At 48.4% G+C, this 13219-nt stretch overlaps 1 protein-coding gene across 1 annotated transcript; it reads right to left on the bottom strand.

Moving 5' to 3' along the window:
- Positions 1-6089: 6089 nt before the first annotated feature.
- TAPBPL (TAP binding protein like) lies at positions 6090-11899 on the bottom strand. The gene is made up of 7 exons (XM_050894773.1): positions 11842-11899; positions 11296-11544; positions 9713-9997; positions 8943-9284; positions 8434-8757; positions 7615-7704; positions 6090-7372 (listed from the first exon to the last, which is right to left on the bottom strand). The coding sequence occupies exons 1-7, from the start codon at positions 11897-11899 to the stop codon at positions 7332-7334; spliced, it is 1389 nt and encodes a 462-aa protein (XP_050750730.1). The 3' UTR covers positions 6090-7331.
- Positions 11900-13219: the final 1320 nt, after the last annotated feature.

The following is a 13219-nucleotide window of genomic DNA, read 5'->3' as shown; positions in this document are numbered from 1 at the left end:
AAGGGAAGTCACAAAAAGCATCTATCAAAAAAAGCTGAAGTTGTCTACAATGGGAAAAGTAGAGAAGGATATAAACTTTGGCACATTGCATGTAGAAAGACAGTAAGTCAGGTCAAACAAAGCTTCAAGGAACAACTAGCAAAAGGAATAAAACCTAACATTACACCTTTCTTGAAATGTATCGGGAACCTGCCAGATGTTCTGAAGGGCAAGCTGGTGATCAGGCTATGAGAGGAGTGCACAGGGGAGATAAGGCCATTGCAGAAATCTCTGCATCTGTGTTAAGTGTTGAGTGACGAGATCATCGTGGCAGAACCCATTCTTCAGCAGGGTGGGGTTTGCCAATGAACATGTCTGAAATTGAAGCAGCTGTAGAAAAGGCTGTTCAACACACTGACAAAGCAAACAGTAACGACTTGCTGGGAGCAATGGCATTTGTCCAAGAGTCTTAAAGGAACTCAAGAATAAAATAGCTGAACTGAGCAGTGTATAACCCATGCTTACCGCCACCGTGGTACCTGAGGAGGGGAAACTGGTGAATGTGATGCCAATTTTTAAAGACTTTACATGGGCTCAAGGGGAGAATGGACAGCTTCACGGAAAAGAAATCTACAGAGGGTGACTAAACATCAGAAACCACATCCACTCAGGAAGTGCCTGACCTGAAAGTGTTTTAAGACTGGAAGAGTATTAATGAGAAGTATGGTATGTTTGCCGTGTTCATCTTGAGCTCTCCCTGAGAAGGAGGGAGGAGGAGACTAGAGGAAGAGAAATCAGGGAGAAATCAAATGCTTATGCTGAGGAATGAGTGAAGAAGGGGAGAGGATAAGGTGAAAACATAAACCAGAAACTTAAGAGGGGTCACAGAGCACAGCATCTGCAACAGTACCCAGTGCTTCCTGAAGGCATCTGAGGATGCCAGGTGGTGGATGATGCCCTGTGATCCTCTGCATAGAGTTGTAATGGCACAAAGGAATAGAAATAGGCTGTGCAATCACCAGGGACGCCCCTGCAATCAAACATCTTCCTTCTGGAGCTGCAGGTGGCCAGTTTGGCCAGGGGCAGATGGTGGAAGAGGTCCTGGGACTTGTTTGGGCTTCAGATGAAGATAGCATGAATAAAAAGATGAGAGGTAAGTACAACTAAAGTCTAAGAGGGTCTGGAGGAACTAGAAGAAGGCCTGAGCCTGGCACACCACTCCATGATGCTTATGTCCCCAGCAGGCTGTGAAATCCATACTGTCATCTGCCAGCCTAAGGGAGGTGTGTGCTGTGGTCCACCTCCTGAGGATTTGGATACATGCTTGGATGAATGCTGCCCAGTAGCATCGGAGCCAGCTGGGACCTGCAGAGTGGTTGGGTCTTGCTGTAGGACGTAACGGGCATTGTGGTCCGGGCACTTTGACCCAGCTACTGGTGAAGGGGACAGCAGCAGTGACAGAGGTGTGTGTTTGTGTCGGCACCAAAAATGAAGTTGCTGGTGATGGCCCTCTCCTTTCTCCTCTCCTGATTCAGGGGTTGTAGGGGCAGAAGGAGCTCCCAGTGCTGCAACCATTGCATCTACCTGGGGACGTGGGTGGGGATGGTCCTCATTTCTCTGCTGTCTCTCCTGACTAGGAACTGCTGGCCACTACTGCTGGTCCTGGAGGCTGAAATGAGCCCTCTCCACTCCAGATGGACTTTTTGAGCTTCTCAGTTAATTTTTCATCCAGAGGGGGGCATCTGCCATTTTTCAGCATCTGCTCATCACTGATTGAAGGAGATGCATGGGAACCCACCATTCTGTGTGCTGGGAGAAGCTGAATTTTCAGCTCACCTGGGAGGAGGAGCATGTTTTGGCAGTGGGTAGGAGCTGGACTGACTTAGTGTGACACATCATTCTCTGGAGGGAAGCATGTGTCCCATGCTTTTGTCTGGGACACAAGTTAGGGGGTGGTTGTAATAGAGCTGGAGGCTTTGGGAAAAGAAAAGCCCAATCCTTTTCTCTTTTCTCTTTTCCCTTTTCCTTCTTTCTCTTTTCCATTTTTCTTCTTTCTCCTTTCCCTTTTCCCTTTTCTCTTTTCCCTTTTTCTTCTTTCTCTTTTCCCTTTCCCCTTTTCTTCTTTCTCCTTTCTGTTTGTTTTTTTTGGGGGTGGTGGTGGTCGTGTTTCTTTTTTGAGAGGGAGAGAGTGTGAAATGTTACACAACCTTCACTACCCATTGTAGCTTATCATTGCTCATGTCAGTGAAGTCCAGATGAAGGACAGGTCAGAGAAAGTGATCAATGCAGAAGATTGCTGTTACTAAGAAAAACAAACATGCAGCACTAGTGAAGACGTGTCTTTGGTCAGCATTTTGTACTCTTCACAGAGAGAAGCCCAGGGGCAATGTTCCTGCAGGCAGTGCTAGGAAGAAGAAGCAGCCATTGTATAGCTGAGATGACCTTCTTTATGAAAAGAGGTATCCAGCTATTGAGAAGAACTACCCGATGTCCGTGGGCTTTCAAGAAGGTGCAGCCATGTGGGAGTCATCTTACTGCATGGGTGAACCACCTGATCTGGAAGAAATGTACAGTTGGAGAGCATGAATGCTGGCCCTGATGCTTTGTCCTGGCCCACCCCTACCAAGCGGGTTGCAGTGATTCCTTGCAGTTCATTGCCCAAGATGGAGGAGATGTGGGAAAGTTTGGTATTATGTCTACAGGTAGTGTGGAAATCCGTTTCCTTTTGCATCCTAGGCTTGAACGAGTTACTGTCTGTCATTGCCTGGTGGACTATGGGAGAGGGGTTTTAGCTTTGAGTGATTCCTGTGCATTAGGCACTTCACTATGAGTCTGCAAGAGGCTGAGGGTGACAGGTGGAATTTGAAGCTTCTCAGCCTGAGCATATGGTACCAAGGTGGGAACAAGCTTTATAAAGGACAGCTTTCCCTGCTGCAGGGAGCTGTATCATTGTAACCCTTCAGGCACAGAAAAAGGACTCTTCCTAGTCTCATCTGTGATGAACTTGGCAATTACGTGTAAAGGTGAGCACAGCTCTTGGGACTTCTGACATTTTCAGAGATGTCGTTCTCAAATGTTTCAAGAGTGACATCTCTACGGTTTAAAAAGCAATCCTTGCTAAGCCTGTCCTTACTGTGGTGCCTTGCAACAGGGCTACTTACATTGAATTCCAATGGCGTGTAGGTAGCAGCTGCATGGCTGGAGAGGGCCTGCACACTGACCTTCAGGGTCAAGAGTGGCCTGTCATGTACTGTGTCTGTCCAGAAAAGGGCTTTGACTGAACAAGGCGTCTGCGCTGCAGTACCTGCGCTAGAGAAGCAATGTCCACAGTTGCTTTGGAAGCGCTGCAGAATATGCAATTACGATACAATGTGAGGTTGAAGCAAACACAGTTTATTTAAATACTTTACTTCTAGTTAATGTATGTTCTTTTTGAGGCACATACCAGCTGAGCTTCAGCTATGTTCACAAAGTGCATCTAAACCAATGTAGTTAGACTGCTGGATCTATTTTGCTAGCTTAAGTTGAATGAGCAGAGGCATAATCAAACAAGGGGAGCCTATGTGGAAAAGATAAACTTGAGCTTGGCTTTATTGTTTGCAAAATGACTGCTCTTTCAATACCACATTAGAAGTTTTGGCTTCTCCATATTCACCATACAACACAGCCACAGCCCCTAGGTAATCTTGTGTTGACTGAAGTGCAAAGAACTTAATCTTATGTTTTGCAGGTTGACAAAATCCGTATCAAATTTCATGTCTTATATCAAATAATTCTCCTCAAGAACTAGTTTAAAACACCTACATTTAATATTTATTTTTGTTGACACAGTATGCCTTATAATGGGTTGATCTGCCTAGCAGCTAATCAGATGATGACCAGATTCCTGCTTCTCAATTCACGTGGGCAGGCAGTGATGCCATGTGGCACTTGGCCAGAGCACATTCAACCTTGGAAGGCAGCATGGCTGTCTCCCAGAGACGCAGAACATATAATATTATTTATCCATGTCTTCCTAATGCAATCAAGTTTCTCTCTGATGAACTTTTAGTCTCTTAGTGGCGTTTTCTGTAATGTGTTTTGTATTTAAAATATAAGGAACATTGTTCTTAAACACAAGGTCACTTTGTTTATCAGTATTACTTCTTCTGCTTTAGGATATATGCTTTACTTGTTTTTGTGGTTTAAATTCAGCTTGAGACCTTCAGGGACACAGTAATTGTGGACTCCCCATAGCAACTCTAGTGGGGAGCATCAGAGAGCAGGTAGTCAAATAAAATCAAGTGCCGCGGTATATTTCTCCTTACGAGGAATATGGCCACTCCTAAGGCATTTCTTCCATCTTTCCATTATTTTTCTTTCCTTTATGTCAGTTTATGGGCCAAAAAGGCAGACAAATCACCAGCTCTCACTTCATGTGTAACACAGGGCTTGGAATTTGACCCAGTGTCTCTTTTAACTGATGCCATTAACGTTTTTTAAAATTATTATTAAAAGATAGCTTGAAAAAAGTAACCTGGCCTTTATTTGAAGACCTTGAGAGATAGTCTACCATTTTTATTGACAGATGGCTAGGACAATCATCCTCACTGTTGAGTATATTATGTCTTATTCTACTCTGAACATGCCTAAATATAACTTGCAGCTGTTGATTCTCACTGTGCCTTTCTCTGCAGGTTACGGTGCCACCAGTACTCTGTATTTTCTGTGGTGCGATTGAGAGATACTGGTTTAGTAAGACCAGAGTAATGCCTCAAAGTGCCCCCTGTAAGGCGTTTTCTGACCTTCCTAATTGGTCCTGTCATTTTGCGCTGGCCCACCTCCAAGCTTTCAACATAATAAAAACCCACGTGGGCGCCTGCACTGCCGACGGGCGTTGCAGCTTCAGGCTTTGCTGGGCTTCCAACTCGGCGTTGTCAGTCACAGGTGACAGTGACTTCTCCAGCGGTCGCCAATGAGGTTCCCGCTCTCGGCAGCTTGTCCTTCCTCCCTGGCTGCACAGGAGCCAGCTATCACACACCCACCGATTATCTGGGGGTGTCTTTGAATCCAGCAGGCAGTACAAAAAGCTTCCGTGAGTCCTGCTCCAGAGTAGCAACCTCTGGGAGCAAGAGGACCGGTAATGACACCAAGGGTCCCTTGGAGCTCCCCTTCCCAAGTCCCAGGTGGTTTCCCCCTCTGCGTGGGGCTCACCCCGCCTGTTCACCGGCCATGAAACCACGCAGTAGGCTTGACTCCACAGAGCGGTGTGGGAGGTGCACAGACAGAAGACAACCGTTGGAACTAAAAATACTCACTTATTGGTAACGCATCAAAAATGAAGAGGAAATGATACAAGCAAAAACTGCTTCCACCAGCAGTTACATTCTGCCCATGGTCACCCTTACGTGTTTCCACAGGTCAGGCAACTGACAGGGATTCGTGGATCAACAGCATTGAGACAGCGTGGTGGTCCAGTACCTGAGGAGACTCCACTGGCATTACTGAGCATCTTATCTTGTTTGGGTATGTTCAGCTGGCCAGGTGACTTGTGTCAATCTGAAGGACTCCCTCCGCTTTAGCTACTGATCGTGTGATTTGCAAATTTTATCAACAAAGTTTTTTACAATTGTATCTCCTGATGCAAATATTAAACAGCACAGTTCTTGCAGAGAGGCACTTTTGGACCTGCTTCTTTTTGGACCATGAATTTTTGCCATTTGTCTGTTAGCTAGTAGTTAATCCATATAATGCAAATTATGATGTACACATACACTATTATTTTTTCTTCAGAATTTACAAATTTCTTGGTTTGTTAAATCTGCACCAGTGCTTTTATCAACCAAATGTATTATTTCATCAAAGAATGAAGTCAGGTTTGTTTCTCACAACTTTTTTTTTTTTCCCAAACATACTAAATTATTAATGTTATTTTCATTGTTGAAGCCTTTGTTAGCTAACTTGTAATAACTTCACACTCTCTTACCTACGATTATTACAGTGGAACCATCTAACAGTCGTTGGTGTCATCTTGCTTTCTCTCTGTGAACACTGGCACAACGCGCTCTTCCAAAATCTTAGGATTTCTCTAGTATGCCAGGATTTTTAAATACCTAACTCCATTGGACCACGTGCCTCCTCAGCCAAATCTTTTATGATTCCGAGAGGCAAATTTCTTGGCTACTGATCTGAAAATACTTACGCTTAATAGAGGCTGTTAAAACCTTCCTTAGTTCGCAAATAGATTAGGAAGTTGTTTACCATCCCCATGTAGTATGAATACACAATTCTGTTTCTTTCTGTATACAAACAACTGTCTTCTCTGTATCAAAAAGCCTCCATCAAAATCTTCTCTATCAACAGTTTTACCTATATCCACCCCGTAAAAGCCTAGGCCGTTGCTAGAATTTCTTGGTTTTCAACGTATTTTGAAAAAACTCCTTCCAAGTGCCGTAGCACTTGCAGCAATCCAGTTTTTCCAGATTATTTTGAACACTCCTTATCACCTTATATGCTTCATAAATTCTCACTTTTATTGTGTGCCATATACCTCCTTTCCATCCACACCTTCCTTCGCCTTTTTTTCCCCCTGTTGGTTATATACAAGATTTCTAAGTATTACCTTCAAATTCCCTGTTAGGCAGGAAAAGTGTTTAACCGTGTCTCTTTTTCACAACTACAGAACCACAGATCTTTTCCACCTTGTAAACTTCTAGCAGTGAAATTTCTATTAAAAAATTTATTGTAGCTTTCTCATAGAGAGTCATATTTTTCTGATTGCTTGATTTGTGATCAGTTTAACCCATAACTTCCTCTGTTTCAGGATTGACTATTGTGAAGTACCAATTTTGCCTACTTATTTGCCCAACTTCACAGTTAAAACACATACATACATAAATATCTTACTTAAACACCTGCCTCAGGCATTAACCAAATGTACCTATATACATCTACAGATACATACCTACATACATGTGTAAATGTGGTATACCTACTTACAACATGTACACATACAAACATATGTCTATATACACACACACATATATATACAGTTATACAAACACCCATCTATATACAATTTAATTTTCCCTGAAACTGGAGAAGAAGCATTTCTAAAAATGCATGCATGTTGCTTGTACTGCAGCGTCCCAGCAAAGAGCTGAGGCTATCGATGTTGCCCTCCCAAGATGAAGACATGTTTTTCTGTGAGTCCACCTCTGAACGGTCCCTCAGCTCCTCCACCAAGGGCAGCCCTACTCCTCCCATACCAACCAACAGCTCTGTTAATATTTGGACAGGGCTGGCTCTCCTGAGCAGGATGTGTCGAGGGACGGGAGACAAAGGACTGCAGGTGGGTGACACAAGGGTTTCCTCTATTCTGAAGCCCTTAGAAGTTGCTCAGACTGTGGTTTAGCTGAAAAGGTGAGAGGAAAAAAAAAGAAGTAAGATGCAGGAAGACCAAAGCAGTGCAAAACATCACCTAATGCTGCCTTCCACCAGAAATGAGTCTCCAGCTCATCCGCTCCCCACCTCTCCCTTCAGGATCCTGGGATATCCCGACCTCCATCTCTCCTGAGCCAGGGTGCAGGGGAGAGGAAGATGCTCCTTGCTGCATCTTGCCCACGAGAGAAGTGGCTCAGCATTTTAAACTCGTACCTGCTCTTCTCCCGAGCACAACGAAGAGGACAGCGATGAAAATGACAGTAGCAATGAAACCCCCCACCAGTCTTTCCGATCCCGTTTGCTCTGCAGAGGAAGAGGAAGATCAGTGATATTAGGTTGGCTGGAGCGGCTAAACAGCCAGTGAGCTGTCACAGTTAAACGAGCTCCCCCAGCAACTGACTGTGTGCATGCTCTTGTCAGGTACACAGATGTGACACGACACACGTGAGCTAAAGCCACACAGACCCAGGGCCAGTTATACTGGCTGGACTGTTGTGTCATAACTTGTTAAACTGCAGTATTGCTTACTTTTCCCTGCTGGGTCAGGAGGAGACACAGGAGTAATTTCCCATCAGCAAGGAGAGTGAGAACCCCAACAGCTCCAATGGGGGGAAAGGATTTTTTGCTATAGTTTTCAAGCAGCATCAGTCTCCAGCTGAACATCAAGTCCAGCTGGGCATCTAACTCCTTGGGGCATGGCTGTTTTCTTGTGTCTGTTCAGCAGGGTCCAGCTCACATGCTACAAACTTTTGCTCTGTTGCTCCACTTTTGGTCATAAAATCTCTTTTCCCCTGAAGGAAATGAGATACTTGCTGCCTAACAGCTTCAGGGAGTGAAATAAAAGCTGAGGAAGTGAAAGGTAAAGGGAAGAGGAGGATAGAGAGGATGGGTATGAGAGGACACCAGAAGGAAAGCATGGAGAAACAGGCATATGTGGTGTGACTCGGAGGTTTTGATCCCTGTGGTGGGTAGATGAGGTGGTAGGAGGTCTGGGCAGGATGAAGAACTCGCCCCTCTGCCCCTGACACCTACCTGGTGCCTTAAGATGGGCACTCACAGAGATGGGCTCGGCCAGGGCCACGTGTGAAACATGGCAGCTGTAGGTGGCTGGTGCCTGCGCTGTGGCTGAGCTGATGCTGAGGTAGGAGGTGATGCTGTAGGTGCCATCTTGGCTTTGCCGGTGGCTGGAGAAACGTGCGTTTGAGAGAGGGATTTCCGTGTCATCTTCAGGAGTCTTCTGTGTCCAGCTCACCGAGACGTCCAGTGGGTAATAGCCAGCAATGTTGCAGGTCAGAGTAGTCGTCACCTCTCTCTCGAATGACACCACTGCTGGAATGACACGAACTCTTGGAGGCTCTAGAGGAGATAAACAGGGAACTGACTTATTGTGAGCAGAGTACAAAAGTCCGCGTCCACAAAGGAGAGAAGACGAGCTGCCTGTGACAACGAGTGTTGGGAGCGATGGGATAAGGCTGCAGGGCAAAGTTTCAGTCTATGGGGACATGGGACTCCTGTTGCCCCCAGGCATTTCCCTTCCTCACCGGCCACATGTAGCTGGATGTTGTGCTGGGCCTGGTGCAGCAGGGTGGACACCAAACAGATGTACGTCCCTTCGTCTCCCACGCTCACTCCTTGCAGGCTAAGCGATGCGTCTCCACTCCCCAGCAGCTCCGCCACATCCACGTGGACTTTTGGCTGTGCTGCTGGGCCTGTGCTCCCCACCTGGTACCGGAAAAGGCTACGGCCGCTGCCTCGGTGCTGCCTCCTCCACTCCAGGGAGGACAGCGAGGAGCTGGGAGCCAAGGCAAAGCGGCAGTCAAGGGTGACTGAGCTGCCAAGATGCGTGCGCAGGGAAGTGTTGCGTGATGACGACTGAAATTCAACTAGAAAGAGAAACGCAGGCAAGCAGAGAGTTAAACAGATGTGGTTAAAGAAGGCACCCTGGGGCAGGAAGGGCTGGCAGTGAACTCCCCACCCGGAGGAAGAGGAGGAAGCACAGGCCTCCTATTAGAGGCCCCAGGGGCCATGTGAACTGAAGGGCTGGAAGAAGCCAGCCCAGTGGGGTTAGCGGAGCAGGGAGACAGGTGGACACCAAGTGCATGTCATGGTCTTGAAGGTGCTTGTCATCCTCAGAGGCTGGGGCATGGGAAACCCTGAGAGGAGGCAGGGTGGGGGGCAATCTGCACGACCCCTTTTTTCCCTAAGCACCAACTCCCGGCAGCCCTCAGGTCCTGGTGCGAGGTGAGGCATGGGACTCTTGGGGAGGCAGGCTCCCCTCATGTCCCTCGGTGCTGTGGTGCCACCTGGTCACCTGTGGTCAGCAACGTCCCCTCCTTGCTCATAGGAATCCTCAGCTTTGGGTGCAGTGTTGCATCGTGCTCCTTCTCCTCCTCCCGGCTGCCGCAGTGGGGTCCTCTGAGCACCAGGGCGATACTGATCCCGCTGGAGAGGTGCAGGGTGGCCATGAACCAGGAGGTACGGCAGGGCCCCTCACCAGCCCGCTGAGAGCTGTATGGGGAGATCTCGCAGTTCACCTCCTCCCCATTGCAGTCCGCGTGCAGCAGGGACTCCGCGTGTGGGATGGACACCGACTGGGCTGTGGGGACACATGAGAAGGTTTAACGGTCTGAATCCAAAAGGGGAAAGAAAGTGCGAGATGATGAGACACGTTTTGGAGAAGCATCATGAACTGTGGGGGTCAGTCAGAGCCCAGAAATGCCAGGCTAGGCTTAATAGATGAAGGCCTGCAAAGAATATGAGAGGTTTGTCATGACTGTCTTACATCCCTCAGTCTGTTGGTTGTATTTTATCCTGCCGGATTGCACAAAGTTCATGCTGGGCGAAGGAAGCTGTTAGGAAGGGAGAATAAACAGAACAGATTCCCTTTAGCTAGCTCAAGAAACCAAGCTGTGTATGTGAGATGCCCAGTAAAGACCTGCAATGTTTATTCTTTTTAGGCCTGAATTCAGCAACAAAGGGGACACGGAAGCATCCCAGGTAAGGAAAGAAAGGGTGGCAGGAAGGCAGGAGTGGCTGGATGTAGAGACACGCTGTATCTGTGCCCTTGATCACAGCATGGGCTTAAGCATAGGTGTAAGCATCCTAGTGACCTATAGCTTTCCATGGACATCACTGGAAATTAACTCTGTGTCTGCAATGCCTGACAGTAGCCTGGCTGTAGTGTGCTTGAACTCACCCATGCCCAGTCCATCCACACCACCTGAAGGAGAGCTTGGACCTCGGCTAATGGATCCTGCTGGGCCTTTAGCTTCCTCTCTGAAAATGTCTCAGAGCCTCGAATAAGCTTGTACTGAAGCACATGCTCACAGACAAGCACTGGAGGCAGCAAACAAGACCACAGTGAAATACAGGCTCAGATCTTTGCTTGACTGTGTTTGCAAAGTTACGTGTGAAGCAAGGGCTACAGAGGCTGGACTGCAGGTTGACACCCATGAGTGAAGTAAGGAGAGCCAAGTCGCACACAGCCGGCTTTCTGAGCAGGACAGCTCTGCTTCATGCCCCCTTACCACCGTACTTCGTGCTAGCAAAAAACCACCTGCATGACTAAAGATGTGAACGCTCTTTATGGGTGCAATAATACTGTATAGTGGAATAATTCCTGACTTGTTTTTGACAAAGTATTTCCCAAGAGATAGGCGATCTAGGATAGCCCCAGTAGGAGAGAGGTGCCTCAGCAGGGTTTGCTAACATCTTCCACAAAGTTCCTTTCTTGAAGTCCCAATTGTATAATTCAGGAAATCATGCATGAAACTTTAGTGGCCATTCAAAAACTAATTGTCTAACCTCAGTTAAAGAAAAATCTTGTAGAAGCCTGGTGCATGTAAGGGGTCAAAACCCTGGCGGCAGCTCTCCCACCCCAGCTCTCCCACTGACCTGAGGCTTCAAAGACAATGGGAGAAGAGGAGTCGGGATCTTCCTGTGGGACTTTGTACTCAGTTACATCATCCAAGTTCCCATCATCTCTGACACTGACACCCCTCAGCACGAGGGTAGCAGGATGCTCGGAGGACGAGCTGCCAAAGGCATGCAGCAAGCCTCTCGCGTCTTCCCCCACGTAGGAGCAGCCCAGGGCAATATCCACCCTGCGAAACAGAGGCGCTGGTGTGGGAGCTTTCGTTGGTCCTTGAGGGAGGGAAAAGAACCGGCTGAATGTGTGAACCCCACTGCAAACACGGAAGGGTGTATGAATTTCTCTGGGATGGGGGATAAATAATCGGGAGGCTGGGGGCTGGCTGCCACTTTGGGGTTGTTCTCCCAGCCCTGCTGGCAGCGGACCCCTCTGGCCCTGCACCACCCTCCTCTGGCAACAGCATTAACTTTTAGGAAGACCCTAGTTTTCACTTGGGAGACCTTCGCTGAAGGGGGGGGGGGGGAGCGCAGGAGGAGCCCCGCCCCCCCCCCGGTGGCCCCGCCGCTCACCCGCCGCCAGCTCCCCGCACAGCAGCAGGGCCCCGCACAGCAGCAGCCCCCCGGCCATCCTGCCCCGCAGCGCAGCGGCCCCCCCCCCAGCCGCCTCCAAACCCTGGAATCCCTGCGGGAAAAGCAACGCCGGCCCCGGCTGCCGGCAGCAGCGCGGCCCCGCGTTTCACTTTCGCTCTAGCAAAGCGGAAGGGAAAAAAAAAAAACCCCAAACCCAACCCAACCCTCAAACCCGTTAACTCTTGCTTTACCACAGACAGGAGACCTGAGGCAGCAGGGAAGCGGGGCGCGATCAGGAGCACCCCCAAACCTGCGGCTGGGCTGCTTTTGCCGGGTCCCTCTTTCAGTCGATATTATATCAGCCTTTCCCACCGTGCTTCTGCGTGCAAGCTATCTGCTCCGGACCTGCTGAGCAGCCTCTGAAAGCAGTCACCTCTCTGTCCTCTTGCTTTTTAGAAGACTTTATCTTCGTGAAAGACTTGGAGGTTGAAGCTGGTTTGTTTCTTCCCCCCCCTTGCAAAACCTTCTTCAGCTGCAAAGAAGCCGGTTGCTCTGCGGTGGCATGAGCCAGCCCCCCGAGCCCGGCGGCGTGTGGTGCCACCGCCAGCTGCCAAATTGGCCCTGGCTTCATGGGAAGAAAACATCACGGGGAAAAACCAAGCTGCGAGAGAGGAAATGGATGAGCTCTGATGATATTTTAACTACTGCCTTTTCCCTCGTCTTTCAGACACATGGAGAGAAAATGGCTGCTTCTCTGCTGGTCTGTTCCTCTCTTCACAGTCTTGCTAGCCCTGCAGTAACACAACTCACCCTTGCTTTGGCCTGCTATAATCATGTATACACAGCTGCAGGAAACCATGATAACTCCCAGCCACAGCTCTTCCAGTACAATTTCCTGACACCCAGCCCAAGAAGCACCTTCTGCTGTCCAGACATGGGTTCTTGATACAGACTTACCCCTTGCATCCCAATCCCATCCTCACTCACCACTTCAGTCCTTCTTGGAAAAGCCTCACAAGGAATATTAATTCTTCCTGCTGAAGTTATGCTTCGGAGCCCTGAGCTGTCGAACGTGGCCAGCCGCTCTGACTAGCTCTCCCACTGCCTCACCAGGGTAGTATCACACACCTACCAGCACACCCTGTGAGTCCCTGCATCCCCCTTCAATCTGAGATGCACTCATCTCTGCTTCCCTGGCCCTACACGTTATTATCTGGCATAATCTGTGCTCTCAGAGGGCACCCACGTATTCCCATCAGCCAATGAAGCAGAGCACAAGCGTCTGTGCAACTCCTTCACCCCAGGCAAATGCAGCAGCAGTGTCTGCTAAGGCAAGGCTCCTTTCTCTGATTTATTTCTCTAGCTGCTCTAGTGGAGC

This window comes from Gymnogyps californianus, chromosome 1, assembly GCF_018139145.2.
Source record: "Gymnogyps californianus isolate 813 chromosome 1, ASM1813914v2, whole genome shotgun sequence".
Taxonomy (NCBI): Eukaryota; Metazoa; Chordata; class Aves; order Accipitriformes; family Cathartidae; genus Gymnogyps; species Gymnogyps californianus.
This window is presented reverse-complemented; position numbering and strand designations above follow the sequence as displayed.